Source organism: Phyllobates terribilis, unplaced genomic scaffold (assembly GCF_046119375.1).
Source record: "Phyllobates terribilis strain yellow unplaced genomic scaffold, ASM4611937v1 Scaffold_5__5_contigs__length_657084704, whole genome shotgun sequence".
NCBI lineage: Eukaryota > Metazoa > Chordata > Amphibia > Anura > Dendrobatidae > Phyllobates > Phyllobates terribilis.
In genome coordinates this window covers 514,651,985-514,669,163 of record NW_027362765.1, presented here as the reverse complement: position 1 = coordinate 514,669,163, position 17,179 = coordinate 514,651,985, and the positions used below count along the sequence as shown (strand labels likewise).

At 43.0% G+C, this 17,179-nt stretch overlaps 2 protein-coding genes across 2 annotated transcripts; one reads left to right on the top strand and one right to left on the bottom strand.

The window, feature by feature from the left end:
* Positions 1 to 4,455: 4,455 nt before the first annotated feature.
* On the bottom strand, positions 4,456 to 7,104 carry AP5Z1 (adaptor related protein complex 5 subunit zeta 1). The gene has a single exon (XM_073685668.1). It carries the CDS (start codon positions 7,048 to 7,050, stop codon positions 4,636 to 4,638), a length of 2,415 nt encoding a protein of 804 aa, XP_073541769.1. The 5' UTR covers positions 7,051 to 7,104; the 3' UTR covers positions 4,456 to 4,635.
* Positions 7,105 to 7,148: 44 nt separating this feature from the next.
* On the top strand, positions 7,149 to 16,562 carry DNAJC9 (DnaJ heat shock protein family (Hsp40) member C9). Its single transcript, XM_073685670.1, has 5 exons — positions 7,149 to 7,437; positions 11,003 to 11,143; positions 11,619 to 11,873; positions 14,132 to 14,218; positions 14,304 to 16,562. Exons 1-5 carry the CDS (start codon positions 7,255 to 7,257, stop codon positions 14,424 to 14,426), a joined length of 789 nt encoding a protein of 262 aa, XP_073541771.1. The 5' UTR covers positions 7,149 to 7,254; the 3' UTR covers positions 14,427 to 16,562.
* The last annotated feature ends 617 nt before the right edge of the window (positions 16,563 to 17,179 follow it).

The window sequence follows — 17,179 nt, the reverse complement described above, 5'->3', positions numbered from 1 at the left end:
CAGCTTGGGGAACATGGAACGTTTGGGAGGGCATGAGAACTGTACTCCGAACTTCATCTTGGATCATGGCACGTACAGTGGGTACGGAAAGTATTCAGACCCCTTTAAATTTTTCACTCTGTTTCATTGCAGCCATTTGGTAAATTCTAAAAAGTTCATTTTTTTCTCATTAAAGTACACTCTGCACACCATCTTGACTGAAAGAAAACAAATGTAGATTTTTTTGCAAATTTATTAAAAAAGAAAAACTGAAATATCACATGGTCATAAGTATTCCGACCCTTTGCTCAGACACTCATATTTAAGTCTCATGCTGTCCATTTCCTTGTGATCCTCCTTGAGATGGTTCTACTTCTTCATTTGAGTCCAGCTGTGTTTAATTAAACTGATAGTACTTGATTTGGAAAGGCACACACCTGTCTATATAAAACCTCACAGCTCACAGTGCATGTCAGACCAAATGAGAATCATGAGCTCAAAGGAACTGCCCAAGGAGCTCAGAGACAGAATTGTGGCAAGACACAGATCTGGCCAAGGTTACAAAAGAATATCCGCATTTGTGAAGATGGGGTGCAGAGTGTACTTTAATGAGAAAAGAAATTAACTTTTTAGAATTTACCAAATGGCTGCAATGAAACAAAGAGTGAAAAATGTAAAGGGGTCTGAATACTTTCCGTACCCACTGTATATCCGTTAGGAATGATGCCTTCTCTTCTCTAAGGACTTTGTCAATGCATTCTCTGCATACTTGTTTTGAGTAGGAATCTCGAGTTGCATGATACACATCTCCGGGACTTCTTAGAGGAGGATCCGGATCTCTGAGTTTCCTTATCCTATTTTACAGGAGACATGGGAATTTTATTTAACACCCATTCTGACTGAAGTTTCTTAGGGGACTGAGGCCTAAACAGAATAACACTATACTCACACTACCCAGGGAATCTGCTGGAGCTTCTGACCTTACAGGATTAAAATCCATTGTGTCAGGGAGTGTGTGTCTTCCTGCAGGGATGTGATTTACTGCTGCCCAGCTGTATGGTGTAATGAGGAATCCTGGTGTGCGTTTCATCCTTGGAATGCACACAACACCACGGCTCTTTTAATCATTCGGCCAGCAGGCCTCGCATTCCCCAGAGCGCCCCTAAGCCAGAAATACGGATTAACGACCGCGTGCGTTCCGCCCTGGAACGCACACGCTTCATTATGGTGCGCCCCAGAAGTGGATGCCGCCTCCTGGCTCTTGCGCAGATTCAGTTTCCGGATCCTGAGCTGTGCGCGCTCCTGCTGCGCGCACCAGAATTTCGGCCAGCGGACCTCAGCCCCGGAGCGCACCCTTCAGCCAGAAATTCAGCCTGGTGACACTGCGTGCGCTCCATCCTGGAACACGCTGCTGAGTAGGAATTTCGCCGGCCGGCAGCAGCAAGCAGCCCTCTGTACGAGGGACGCGGCGCTATTAGGAGTCCTCTCCACCGACACAGCTGAGAGACCACCACCCAGTGGGGAGTCAGCGCAGAGCCTCTTGACTGGGAGGAGAGAGAACGATCCTCCCCTCCCCCCTGATCCACCCTGGCTCACCAGTAACTTCTTTTCTTTTAAACCAGACCTCTCACAGCACCTGTCCTGCTAGGGACAGGAAAAACACAGAGGGTGATTTAGGGGATGGGGGGCTTTTAACCTCTCATATGTTTTCTGTCCCTAGAGGATCAGAGGAACTCCTCCTGTCGTGCTGTCATGATGGACGAACTGGTAAAAAAACATTTAGCTCATCTTCCTTTAATTAGTTTTCTAAAATTCCATTGAACAGAAAATTGCTTTTACAATAGAAAAAAAAAGGAATTGCTGACTTTGGTCCATTGAACTTAAATAAAAAAGGAACAGAAACATGTAATGGAATGCAGTTTTTCAATATATGGTAGGGGGGAAAAAACACCAGACAGAAACCATTAAAGTAATTCCAAAGTTTAAATTTGTATTAATTTCACAGCTTGAGAAGTGAATATGATCCACTAAAGATAGATGGATTTAAAGTGTTACTACCATCTGAGACATTGATGGCATATCGTGCATAACAAAGGGAACGCCACAACTTGTCATGAATTAGATGAGCTGTGACATGACTATTCGGTGACGCCACAGTCCCACATTCCAGCAGAGCAGAGAGAAACTGGCATTAAAATGCCAAATGCTGCAACATTTTGGCGCAACTCTGAGTTGCGACTTTTCAAAGTTTATATGCAACATTTTTTTGCCTTAAAAGCTTCGATGAATCTCGGGTCTGCTCCATAAAAACTTGCATCACCCAGCCACAGGTCGGATAAACGTATGATCACTGAGGGTTTGATCAAACCCTCCAATCACAAGAATGTGTGTCACTGTGTGAATGGAGCAGTGGCGAGCATATGCAAGGCCATGCTTTATTCACCATTAATAGGAATGCTGGTTGACATGCTCACTAGTATTACATTCACACTGGGCACTTTGGAGGTCTAAGTAGCCAGACCTCCAGCAATCATGCATTTACCAACTATCCTGTGAATGACTGATGAAGGTTTATTTGTGGTTTTCTGGCATATTTCTATGACTAAAGATAATTAAACATGGTATTGCTCCTTAAGCGACCCCGTCTCTAGTTTATTCTACACCACCTGCATGTTGTTACACTGCTAGAGAATTGCAGTGCTAGAGAATGCTTGTCAAATGCTATTCTACTTTCTATCCTTGGCTAGATCTGTGCCTTGCCACAATTCTGTCTCTGAGCTCCTTGGGCAGTTCCTTTGAGCTTGTCTTCTCTACAAATGCTTGTCAAAAGTTTCTGTCTTAGTGTTAAATGTAAGTAGTAGTTGTAAGACAGTGAACACTGTATGTATATAAATTACCTGAGAAGAACCCTGTGCATGTGCGACATTCTTCTCCAGTACTTAGCATAGATTGTGTGCTCTGTCTTACAACTTATTAAGCATAACCCCAAAAACAGAGACTTTTGACAGGAATACAGTTAGAATGCCATTCTCCAGAACATGCACATAGCTTAGTGTGCAAAAATCTAGGCTACCCTTTTAATCTAGTTCTCTGGCAAAACCAACATATTGTGTCAGCACTTCAAGGGATATCCCAGATTTTGTCTATTCTTACAATAGGTGATGAATATCGGCTTGGTGGGAGCAGACACTGGGCACCCACACAGAACAACTGTAGGCCCGAGGCAGCCAGAAGAAAAGTTTAGATAAGAACAACACTATGTACTTTTAAGCTGATGCGGGCAAGGTTACATCTGATCTGCGATTTCACGCGTGCTGCGCCAATTCTTTGGAATGCACTACCCAGGACAGTTCGATTAATTCCCAATACCCACAGTTTCAAGCGGACCCTAAAAAACTATTTCTTTAGACTGGCGTATCGCCTCCACACACTATCTGTCCGTCCCAGTTTTCCCCCATATTAAAATCTTCTTCATTTTCAGGTTCATACCAACCATGCACATAATAGCCTCGTAAAATAGACACAATTCATGGAAAAAAGTAGTATGTACACCACAATTCGAGTGTATATTTTAAATAACCATTACATATAATGTTATACTCAATACTACCATATTGTGGACTAAATAGGCTCCATCGTCAAATAGACATAGAAAGCACAGAGAAAACAGAGCCTCCAGGTTTGAAAAGGTTATAACAAATTTATTGCAGACAGTTAATGTCCAGTGGACATCTTATGTTCTAAATCAGTATAGTTAATATTGCTATGTTTGCTATTGTATGAACATATATGGAGATGCTATCTGCTGTTCTTCTCCATGGTGATGGTTCCTCTGTTTTTATACATATTTGAAATCAATGATTTGATCATGTGTAATGTAGGATCTATTTTGGAGGTCGCTATGTGGGGAGGGTCTTTTTAAGCTTCACATTATCTGCACTTACCCCTGTTGTGTGCCTAATTAACTATCTGCAATAAATTTGTTATAACCTTTTCAAACCTGGAGGCTCTGTTTTCTCTGTGCTTTCCACATAATAGCCTCGGTCAGGACCGCACACATACTGGCAGGCGACCAGTCCATGTATTATTTATCCTATTTAGTATATTAAGGCTGCATTATACAATATATGTACTTTTTACCTTTTGTGTCTCCCCCATTTCCTCAGACTGTAAGCTTGCGAGCAGGGGCCTCATTCCTTTTGATATGAAATATGCTTATTCTGTATTGTCTGTATAAGTCCCCCCTAAAATTTGTAAAGCGCTGCGGAATATGTTGGCGCTATAAAAAATTATTATTATCTGCTAGTGTGGCTGGCGTCTGACAGCCACAGATCTGATACTGATGACCTATAGAAAAAGATGAGCCACAAAAAAACAAAACAATACAACCCCTATATCTATACAATTAATTTTCATATCAATCCATTTTCACCAAGAATGACTTTTCTGCCATTTCTAAAACCAAAGACAAAACCATTAACATAGATAACATGTTTAATGTTTACCAGATTTTCAAAAATAAAGTATAAACTTTGAAAACACAATTTCTTCTGTCTTTGGCATGATATTTGCAAGAAAAAGTCCACCTGTTATGCCTAATATATAGTCATTGTTATACAAGGACCAATGTATGGTCTCCATCACAGTTCCAATCACTCATCCAGGTAATGTCCGCTCTCTTAGCAACATATAACTCGAAGAACGAATAGCAAGTGGCAGAGAGGAAGATGGGTCATGGTGGAAACTTGGCTTGGAAACCTCAAGAGGAGGAGTGAGAACAAACTGTGCCACACTGGGCACCTTCAATAGGTTTAGAAGCTCGGTGGCCCGTATTAGAATCTGTTCGCTGTCCTCCTCCCCGTATGTGGAAATCATGGCTGAACTCTGTACACACGATCTCATCTTGGACAAGTAGAGAGAAACCCTCGGGATGAGGTCCTGGCTGCGGGATGCTAGTTTGGCAAGGGTAGTCATAAGAGTTGTTATAATACGAGGTGAGGATATTGGTGCACTGGAGGAACCACGAAGCTGTGTGATCTCAAACAATAACGCTTCTAGAACCTCAAAGAACCGATTGATTTGTTCTACGGTGCACCTCTTGTCGTAGGATACCGACAAGTATTCTCCCATAGCCCAGACCACATGAGCAAATAATGGTTCCCTGCTTTGGAGGTTACCAACTGTACTTATAAAGTCTAACAACTCACGGGAAAGTTCTACAATGACAGAGGGGTACAGGCGGCACAGATTAGGAAGCTGTGCACTGAGGATCCCCTGGACCTCTGTTTGGAATGAAGGAGAGTCATATAAGTGACCACTGCGCTCAAGGAACGTTAGAACTATTCTACTCACAAGACCACCATCCGCAAACTTTGAGACAACATTGCCGTAAAGTTGTAGAAGGCATGGAACAATCTGAGAACATTGTTGGACACGTGGCGATGTGTTCCTGTCCGCAAGGATCTGACGGAGTTTGATGAATCCTTCTGGAGGTGTCCCATTCCAGGCCTCACTACGTAACAGATACTGGAAGAGTGCGCTGTAAGCGGGATGACGATAGGCCTCTAAAGAGCATGAAGGCAACACGGAAGCGTCTAGATTATGCTTCTCTATTGAGGATAAAACAATAAGGTGGACCTCCATTGCCGCTGTAAGGCAAGGCAGATCCAGCAATGCATGCAGCATCTCAATAGCAGATTCTGGACTGATAAGCATAGGAAGAAGAGTCACAAAGTCTGGTATCAGTGATGGAGCATGCCATGCCAGGAGCTTCAGTATGTTGGGAAAGCTTCCTCTAAATGCCTCCACGTTCTCTGCTAGAAAGGAGCCATTAGTTGTGCAGAATCTGACAAACTGAAATGCAAACAGAGACTGATGAAACATGTCCGAGGGCACTTTGGTGAACAGATGCCGATACACTGCCTCGGATTCCACTGCAGCAGCTTCACTGTGGTTAAGATAGAACTGAGCAACTGGGAGGAGCACGGGGGCCAAAGATGGGTCTGCACAAACCCTTGTGTGCAAGACCTTCATGAGAGGCAAGGTGCGGTACAAGAAGGATACATCCTGCTTACATATGACATCTATCACAGACACCGCTTCCACCAGGCATGCCTTCTGCAGGTCCACATCTGACTTCTTCTGGGGTTTTCGGTTGCATTGCTCTATCAGCCTCAGGCAGTATTCAAATCCCTTCTCCCTTAGGCGTTCTCTTGGGGGCAGGAGGCGGCTTGACGTTGAAGAAGCAGAGACCATGGAGACCACAGAACCCTCCACCTCGGACTTGTCTTCAGAGCCAGCATTACAATTTGTGCCGTAATGAAGGAGCCACTGGCGCAGGGCGGAGAAGCCCTGGATATTCATCCATTGGTCCTCGGTATAGTTCTGGCTGTGGTTAAGGATGGTGAAGAAATCGGTTGCCATGGCACCATCCACCTCAGAGATTAGACTGGGCTGCTTCACTCGTGGGCTGGAGAAGAAGCCTCCGGAGGCAGTGGCGCCCACTTGTGGGACGGTGGCATAGCGCAGCCAGTCTGTCAGCTTCTTGTTCACTATGTTGACCTGTTCTTCCTGTAAGCTCTCAGCACTGACACCAACTACCCTCAGCAGTGCTGGCAGGAGGGCCCTCAGGCTGTGGCCCTCAGGGGCCCGCATCTCCAAAGCTCGGCAGATACGTGGCCCTATCTCCATAATGTCACTGGTTGAGGCCTGGGCCAGCAGGATGGAGAACACGGGGCCCCGGGACTGCTCTGTGGGACCCCACGACACTGTCACCAGTGGGCAGGGGCACAGCTGGCACAGGATGGCAGCGCACACAGTCCGAACCTGAGCTGAAGTTTGTTGGCAACACAAAGCTTCTTGTATTTGCTTCACCAGAGCAGAATCCAAGCTGCGCCGCCCCCTGCTGGCAGAGAGGATGAGGTGCAGCCTCCGCAGGCTGTCTAAGCTCTCCACGTCCGCGCTGAGCAGCTGACTCCAAGTACGGGAGCAGAACTTCTCCAGCTCCCCATCACAGAGCTCCCGGGCCTGCCGGAGCAGATTGTCCGCTGCCGTGGTGCTGAACGCCGCCATGCCGGCAGCAAAGCTATGACTACACAGGAAGCAGGAAGGGCTCACGGGAAATGACGTCAGGCGTCAACAGCCACCGAAAACAGGAAGTGACGTATCGCGGGGACAGCCAATGAGCGCTGCTCTTCTCAAGACGCGCCAAAATCTATCACGTGTTGCGTGTTATTATCGCGGGCTCTGCTTGTGCGCGGTCTATTCCTCATCGTCATGCCGGACTTGCTAGACGACTGCGAGCGCCACTTCGGCAGCTCGGACCTGTACACCGTCCTGGGGGTGAGGAAGACGGCGGGAGAGGCGGAGATTCGCCGCGGGTATCATAGAACCTCACTGAAGGTGCACCCGGACCGGGTGACGGAAGAGGAGAAGGCGGAGGCCACTGCGAAGTTCCAGGTAAGGCTGAGCCCTGACAGGACCCGGTGCGGGCGGGGGCTTCTTATTCAGCTGCTCCTTCTCAAAAACGGATTTTTTTGTTACAGGCTTAATAACAATAAGATGTGCAGAATGTTGTCTTCACATGTGGTTGTTGTATTAAGTAGTAATAATACCATTAACCAGTAATATCACACAGATGACTGCTGACATCACCGGAGGTGGGGGGTTGTGAGGGTCCTGCTCTGATGGCTGCAATTTTCCCCATAAGACCAGTGGTACATACAGCCCTATTCCTGCTGTCAGATGGGAATACCCCTTTTAATATGCAATTCTATGTCCCTTCTCCAAGATCATATCCCAGTATGTAGTAGGTGCAATAATATTAGCAAATACCTCCAATTAGAAATACAGTATAGTTCTTCAGATTCGCTATGTCGCTTACCCCATGTGCAGGGTGTTACAGTAGCTTATTAGGACCAGCCATCTCCATATACAACTATCTATCAAAGTAGCACTCTGTAATGCTAAGTATGTGAACATGAAATATATGAATAGCATTCCTGCTGTAGAAAATAGAAGTAAATGAGAAATCTTAGCGCATAAATTGGCCAATTCATGTCTACCTGGTAGCCACATTAAGGCATTTCTCAAAATACCAGAGTCATTTAACAAACCAGCAACTTATTCAAATCAGTACAAAGTTGTAATTTGCAAACTATGATGCCAGCTTTTATGACCATTAACCATTTCGGCCAGCCTGAAGAAAGCTGATTTTTGGTGTGGGTCTTCCTTTTCTGTGTGCTGGAAGTCCAGTGGCCCAAAATCACTTGATTACCCTTCAGTGCCTACTTTGCCCATTCTTGCTTGTGATTTTTTTTTTTTTTTGTAGCTGCTTTTAGTACTGCACTGCATTGTATTTTTATGAAACCTGTAAAAATCCAAAAAGAAAATTTTGTGTCGAAGAAACCAACCAACATCAGCATCGTTGATGGGACATCATTCCTCAGTTACATACAGCTGATCCAGAGGCTAGGAGCTCGCAACTACTCTTGTGTGGATCGCGACTGAAGTTGTGACCACTTGCACTGCTGTAGGGTAGAGCAACAGTCTTCCTCCATATTTCCCATGGAAATAAAACGATGGACACCATTTACCCTGCACTACACCCACAAATTTTCTTTGAAATCGCTTCCGCAACAGTTGGACTTAATAAGTCAACGTCATTGCAAAAAGCAGTTATTACGCTCTGCCCTTTAACTCCGTCTCATTGGGGGTTTTTTTGCACGTTTTTTTCCCTTCTTCAACATAGCTGTATGAGGGCTTGTTATAGTTATGAGCAAAATCATTCATTTTACCATATAATCTATTGAAAATTTCAAATGTTCTATGGAAAAAAAATGTTGTGGGGCTTTGTTTTTACAATGTACACTGTGCTGTAAAAAATGACTTTGCAACATGATTTTTCACGTCATTACAATTATGTTGATGACAGACTAAGGCAACATTCACATGTTCAGTATTTCGTCAGTATTTTACATCAGTGGTTGTAAGCCTAAACCAGGAGTGGAACAATCAGAGGAAAAGTATAATGCACCACTTCTGCATTTTATATTCACCCTTGGATTTGGCTTACGAGTGCACATTGCCTAATTTCTTTGTTTTGGTGGTTAAAAATTGAGAACTTTTGTATGAGGTGGGGTGTGGGGGATGGGTTGTGCTCCCTTTTTTTGGGGGGGGTTGACATTTCTGGCATTTTTTTTATTTTTTGTTTTACAGTAATACCATACAGGCTGAATATTCTTATTTGGATCAGAATTCTCTAGGTGTGGAAATAGGAAATTTCTTTATATTTTTTGTTTTGGGAACAGGGGGTGATGATTCAAACTTTTTATGAAATATTTTAAAAAAAATTTTTTCATCTTCCTCTTAAAACATTTGAAGCTACAATATATACAGGGTGGGGGAGAAGTAGCAGGGGGGCCTCACTTGGACTAGTCACTTAAGATGCATAGTCCTAGCCACTTTTCAAAGTATGTTTACACTGAAACACTGCAGAATTTTAGAGTAAGGGTATGTTTAAACTAGCTGTTTTTTCAGTCTTTTTTTCCTGCAGCAAAACCTGATCTCTTGGCAGGAAAGGAACTGCGTCAAAAATGTACGTTGTTTTTTGGGGGGGCTTTGCTTCCACCACAGAAGCATGAGCACATGCCACCAATGCAAGACATATGTGAAACCATATTAACCAGAATTACAAATGTAATGTTGGGGAAAGGTGAATTGTTCAGGAATAGTTTAACTAAGACACTGGCAGTGCATTGAGTTTGTAGGACACTATTTTCACACTATGGTCTGCCATTGAGTTGCTCAGATTGTTCAATTTCACACCTCTGTGGGCCACAGGTATTGTTCAATTTTATCACCTGGCTCAGCCAGTGTTTACACTCCTAATCCAAACTGCCATCTCAGGTGACCACAAAAATAAATGAGTTTCACATACTGCTCTACTTTTTTTTTTTTTTTCACGAAAAACGCAGCAAAACCTGATAGTGTGAACATAGCTAACATTTTTTCAGTGTTTTTTTTCACCACACATTACTTTCAATGGGTGAAAAACCGCTGAAAGTAGTGACATGCTCTATTTTGCAAAAAAACATGCAAAGCGCAAAATACTGAGGACACAAAAAACCAATGTGTGTGCATGAGATTTCTGAAATCTCATAGACTTTGCTGGTACTGTAAAATACAGCTGAAAATTTGCAAAAATAAAAATAAAAAACCACCTAGTGTGAACATAGCCTAATACCTTCCTGGCAGCAATAATGCATATGAATTTTGATTCATGCAGCTTATGGGCATTGTGAATCAGATGACTGACTGAAAAAAAGTTTTAAATTTGGGAATGTCTTAAAAGTCAGACTATCGCCTATGCCCCATTTTAACTTGAGTATCCTTTATAGAAGACCTGGGCAAACTGCAGCCCGCGGGCTGCATCATGCCCTCGTCTGCCACGATCACTGATATCTGTATCCTCACCAATGCAGAATACATTAGTGGAGGACGGTACCGCAGGCTCCATCTTCCACCAATCAGTATGTCAGACAGCAGACGCTGACATTTCATTGCATCAGCTGTGCACTGTGGCTCATACTGTATATAGACAGGCTATGTTGGGGCTTGTACTGTATATAGAGGGTTGTGGGGGGGGGCTCTTACAGTATATAGGGGTCTGTCAGCATGCTTAATTCTGCTCAATATTAAGTGATATAATTAATATTGAGCAGAATTAATTTCAGCCTCTTGGTTCGGTCCTCCACAACAGTCAGTCTCTCATGTGGCCCCTCGGGAAAATTACCCACCCCTGCTTTAGATACATCAATGCTGCAGCATTCCACAAAGTGCCACAACTTATGGTAATTGACTGGCCACCTCTGATCATTAAGAAGCTGATCCAGACTGTCACATCCACAGCACTTTAGATTTCAGATGGATTGAGTACTGATGATGGTATGTTGGCCAGCTCTTCCATGTTTTATCAGTGTTCATTTTATTATCCTAGCCTAAAATCTTCTATTTCTGTGTGCAGGTACTTGGAAAAGTGTATTCAGTTCTGAATGACAAGGACCAAAGAGCTTTGTATGATGAGCAAGGAATTGTCGACGATGAGTCTGACACAGTCTGTCAAGACCAGAACTGGGAAAAGTACTGGCAACTGCTGTTTAAGAAGGTATTGTTACCCATGGTTTCTTCCTGCGAAGTATAGAATCAGTAGTGAGTAATTTCCTTGAATGGCGTTGAATACCATTATTTTTCATCAAGCAGACATGATTTATAACAAGTCGTATGTAAAGGAATATGTAATACGGTTATGTAGCTGAATTAGTAAGATAAACAGAGCTCACCTATTGTAAGTGTTCTATTACCTTAGTAAGTTCTAGCACATGGCTAGGATATGACATAACTTACTAATATGTGGGTGTCTGTGGTCCCCATTGATCCTGAACAAAGACGTGACAGCTGCTGTATTTGCATAGTACTACACAAAAATGAAGGGGCTCTTTACTAGCCCACTGGCTAATGGTTGGAGATCTGTGGAGGTAAAAATAAAAGCTCTTCAGTGGTGGTACTGATTTACACCATATTACCTACATTTTTTAAGGTCTTTGCATATGAAATGAACAATATCCTATTTTTTATTTTAGATAACTGTAGAAGACATAAAAGAATATGAAAAAAAATATAAAGGATCTGAGGAAGAACGGACTGATATAATACAAGCTTATATGGATTATGAAGGAGACATGGATCACATCATGGTCTCTGTTAGTTTAGCGGAAATTGATGATGAACCGAGGATCAAGGATATTATTCAGAAAGCTATTAATAAGAAAGAGGTTCCAGCTTATGATGCCTTTGTGAAAGAATCCAAGAAGAAACGTGAACGGCGCAAGAAAAGGGTGAGACCCAAAATATATAATGGTTGCATCAATACTCAGGAAATATTAGGCACAGCCTGACATACTGAAATATTATTTCATTTTTCTTCAGTGTCAAGCATTAATTCTCTAGTGACTGCATCTGTTTGCTTGCAAAAGTCTTATCTCTCTTTTCAAGTAGAAGTCATATAAGCAAGAATGTAACACTGATGTCCATAGACTTGTATTGGGCCACTACACTACACTACTACACTAATATTGGTCGCTACATGTAGTAAATACAACTTTCACCTGCTTGTGTGCATGATGCAATTGCTGTTGTAAAATATTATCTTTATTAAAGTGAATTCCCAGCTAAAACACTTATCTACCGAATAGTTGCAGGTGCCACGTCCGTGTGGTGAAACGGTCTCCATGTGAAGCGATGCTGCATGTGTCATAGGTTTTGAGGAAATAGCTGACCAAATGTGCCCTGCTGTTTTTGTAACTTTAACTGAAGTGTATGGAAGGCAGGTGCAGGTACCTCTAACTCTTTGCCTGTATGAAGCAGTTTCAGGCCACCTCAGGAACCCTAGTAGTTGTCTTGCGGTCCTGCACCCATCTTGTGGATGTGCTATAAATGTCCGCTACTGGGACAACTCCTTCTTCATCTAAAATGATTGACCCCAATAAAATAAAAGATATTGCTCATGCTCGCCACTCGCGATTTCGGGGCTCTCGTGCGGTTGTTGTGACATATGAGCCAGGTGCCCAATCAGCGCTGGCATCACTGTCCCCTCTTTCCGTCGAATTGAATATAAAGGAAGTCAGGGCTGCAGCTGATCGGACTTCCTCTCCATGTTCAATTTGTATGAAAGCGGAGACAGTGACGCCAGCTCTGATGTAACACGTGAGCCTGGCGTCCAAACAACCGCATGAAAGCCCCGGGACCGAGATCACTGACAACCCTGGAACGGCGTTAGCATGGGAGGTGAGTTTCAGCTTTTTTATTTTATCGGGGTCAAGCATGGGGTATGACAAGGAGTTGTCCAACTTTTAAGCTCTCTAAAAAATTGTCTACTTTTTGACAAACTTGAATAATGAAGCACCTAGACAAATGGACTAATGCAAGTCCAATATAATTTCTAAATCAATTCACATTATTTATTCTGTCAATAAAAACACACAACTGGAAGGGCGGAGGATGGAGTGCATTAGAGCCGGCTGTCAGTCAGCGCGTGTGGGGAGGGGGCGCAGTTGCAGCCGCTGCTCTCTATACATATACCGGCGCCACCCCTATGACTGGACCCTAAACGCCGCTATGAGCAATAAAGTTAGACCCATGCTACCAGGAGGAAATTAAGTGCTGGGCAAGTTCACAATGCTATTATCCTATGCTTTTAGTAGAGATGAATCTGTGCTGCGTTTTATGTACATGCTCAGCATTTAAAGCTCTTTTTCCAGTGCTTCAGAGTCTGAGATTTGGCTTAGACTCCACAGCCCTGTTTTTTTCACGTTACAGGTTCCCTTTAAATGCTGCAAAAGTGCACGAATCTGAAGTCTCTGCAGACCTAATGATAGCAGGCAGCAATTATAGATTGCAAACACTTTATACTGTGTGATTTCACAGTGCATACAGGATACCTGATGTACGCCAGCAATTTGACCCTAGAAGTGACTGTTAGTACTGCTTTGCTTAATTTCTGTTCTTCATTAGATGGCCCCTTGCAGCCCATGGATGAGATATGAAAATATGGTAGAGCAGTGGCATTTGCTTCCAGTCACATGATTTTACCCCATGTGATTGTCTTCTCAGCTCTATTCTCCTGCATCCATCGTATTCAGAGCATGTGCAGATACAGGGTTTGGCATGTGGGTAGTAGCGGGCCTTGAGCTGAAGTGCCAGTGTTATCAGGAGCCTATCCCCATGAAAAGTCCAATCTGCGGCATCATGCTATTGAGCAGGGAGAGCAGAGTGGACTGATATATAGTTTTGAGATTGATTATAACCTCTTATCATTTTACTTCTCCTTTTTGCAACTATTTTTTTCCCAGTGGTTTATCCTGTCCATCACTGACAGCTTTCTTTCTAATGAGAGTGCATACAGAGATAGCTGTCGGTCACTGATGGGATTGCCCAGTCGAAGAAAAATTTAATTGCAGTAATTTGGCTGTCAGTTTGTGGGATGGCACCATGGCTTCCCCAGTTCCACAGAGCGAATTTAGCCCCTGCCCATGGGATTAAAATATTATATGGGGTAGGGGATAGAGCTCTGCTTAATTATTTTTTTTTATTGCAGGCTCATGAAGAAGCTGTGGAAGCTGAAGCATTAAAGAAAGAAATGGGACTTGGTGATGGAGAGGATGATTTAAAAGCTTTGATACAAGTAAGAATGTATCACTATATTCAGATTGCTTATTGTATTGCTTGTCATTAACTTTTTATAACGGTTTTGTGTTTTTACCTTTCAGAAAAGGCACCAAGATAAGCAAAAGGACATTGATAGCTTCATGGCACAGCTAGAAGCAAAATACTGCAACAATACCAAAAAGGGAGGAAAAAAGTCTACAACATCAAAAAAAGGAAAAAAGTGATCGGGTGATTAAAAGGGTCAAAAAACGTCCATTTCCAGTGTTTTGTTATGAATGATAAATGTATTATTTGAGGAGATGGCTCTGCAGTCCTGCAAATGTATACTGCAGTAGGAGATGCTAATTCCCAGCAAGCTGAATCGCCTGAAAATATTGGGAAACCCCTTCCACAATGGCAAGCATAACAGAAAAAGAGAGCAGGTGAAGACCTGAAATAGACTGTAAAAGAAAATGTGGAAAAACACCAAAAAATTAGAGAGAAAAAAGCACAAATACGACTTTGGCCCTCTTTCTGAATTCTTCTTGCCTTTTGCTATTACAGTGTGGAATCTCAAACTATTAAGTAGTTTACAAAAGAAAAGGCTAACCAATAGCGCTGCTAACTTAAGATGATGGGTAGAATATTAATATCAGGGTTACCTTTCCTTTAGGGTTTTATCAGCTTTAGTCAGACTGTGACTCTTAGGCTGTGTGCCCGTGATGCTTTTTTTCAAGCGTTTCCGCAGCGACAAAAAACGCTGCAGAAACGCTTAAACACATGGTAGGAGGCCTGCCATGTTCCCCAATGATAACCTGCAGCGGAAAATTTCCTCAGCATGTGCACAGCACGTGGATTATCATTGCGGAAAAAAACGCAGCACTACCAATTATTTTGCGGAAGCGCTGCGTTTTCGCCGCCATTGACTTGCATTGGAACGCATGAAATCCACATCACTGCATCTGTACATGAGGAATCCATGCGTTTTAATGTGCGGATGGTACCCGGGTGTGGAGGAGAGGAGACTCTCCTCTGGACCCGGGTATCTTAGAACCTGTAAAATAAAAAAAAATATAAAGAATTAAAAAATAAATATTATACTTGCCTTCTGATGGCCCCCGGTCTCCTTGTCTTTCCTTGCCGGCAGATCGCGGTGGACTGAAGGACCTGTGCTGACGTCAGTCATGTGACGGCAGGTCCTTCAGTGTACCGCGAGCTGCCGGCAACCAGGACGGAGAGAAGCAAGACTGCAGGGGCCATCGGAAGGTAAGTATAGATTTTTATTTATTTTTTACCATTCTTTCGGTCACAGTCTATATAAATCTATGCTGGTTGCATGGATTTATATAGTGTGACCAAGTTGACAAGCACTTTCCAAGTGATGCTAAAATCGCTTGGAAAGCGCTTGTCAACCCGCATGCGGAAATGCAAGTGAACGCTTCACATCCGCATGTATTTGGCAGGAAAAACGCATGTACCATCCACATGCTTTTTTTCTGCCAGGGAGATGCAGAAACGCTCAGGAAAATATCCAGAGCATTTCTGCATCGTGGGCACATAGCCTTACACAAAATGAATGCTGTTTTCACATGTGCCATCGAGACCATCTCTAAGGGCTTGTTCATACGTTATGGTAAAAAAAAAAAAAACGCAGTTTCTTCAATCTCCTGCACATGCTGTATTTTTCCCTTGCAGATTTGATGCTTCAAAGCACTTTTCAAATTTGCAGCATGTTAATTCTTTCAGTGTTTTTCACCCACTCAGATGAATAGGAAAAAGCATATTTTATGCAGTGTTTTTCTTGCCAACTCTTTACCATTTGAAGCAGATTTTTCTGCAGCAAAAAAACAAACGTGTGCACAAACCCTAAAGCTGGTTTCACACTTTGCTTTTTTGCAGTCCAGACTACGATGCATGGGCTGGAGGCAGGTCTCATGATCCAAGCACTTCTGCCTCAGGTCTTGTAGGTAAAGATGGGGTAAGCACACACTGCTTTTGTGGCCACGGTCTGTTGTATACACCCTCCAGTGGTGAGTCTTGTTTGATGCTGTGGCATCTGTCCCACCATTGGTGTCAATTCTAAAAATCTCTATACACATGTTCCAAGCTATAGAGTTCAAATTATCGCACTTTTGGCCTCCGCATGAAAAACTGTGTAAATTGTAAACTATTTGACGGATGACCTAAAAAGCAATTCTTATTTGGAACTCATTGCTGGATTTTTTATTTATTTTTTGTGAACTGGTTGAATTTTGAATTTTTTTCTTTGTTGTAACTTTGTACAGTTACCCATGCAAGATTTTTAATTATCCCTCTCCTCCTCTGTTTTTGCAGTGTAACTTTGCTTGTTTGTTAGACTTTTCATTAAAGTAACGAAAACACTTCTGATTTTATCTTGGCATATTTTCAAGTCCAAAAGTACATGTGTTAGCAAAACTGGTGCAAAGGAAAAGTGCAACAATCGGATGCTATTATTTTAAACCAAATTTGAATGCTCTGCTGGTAGTGTTCAGGTATATGTAACGTATTTTTCAGACTATAAGACACCCCGTACCATAAGATGCACCTAGGTTTTAGAGGAGGAAAACTCAACTTTTTTTCCTGTCAGGATCATTCATGTTAAACTGAATGTATGGGCATAAAGACACTGCCATACTGATTTTAATAGGTACCTTCACTGTAAAAATCCGCAGCCTGGTTGTTTGGGACTGAGTATAGTCGTTGGCTCTGCTCCGGCCCTCAGCTGCCTCTGGTGTCAATATCTTGTTACTGTTTTAAATTTTACGCTGGCGTGGTCCTAACTGCGGGCGGCGCTTGTGCACATTCACTATGCAGTGGGGGTCAGTAAAATGGTGCTGGTGACGGTGCATGCGCACATTAATTTCCTGTCTGTCTTCAGTAAAATGGAGGTGCCAGATTGAGACCTATGCTTTCCATTTTCCTGAAGCTGCCGCGAGGTCAATATGCACAGCGGGGATTCCGCTGCTGCCTCGCTTGC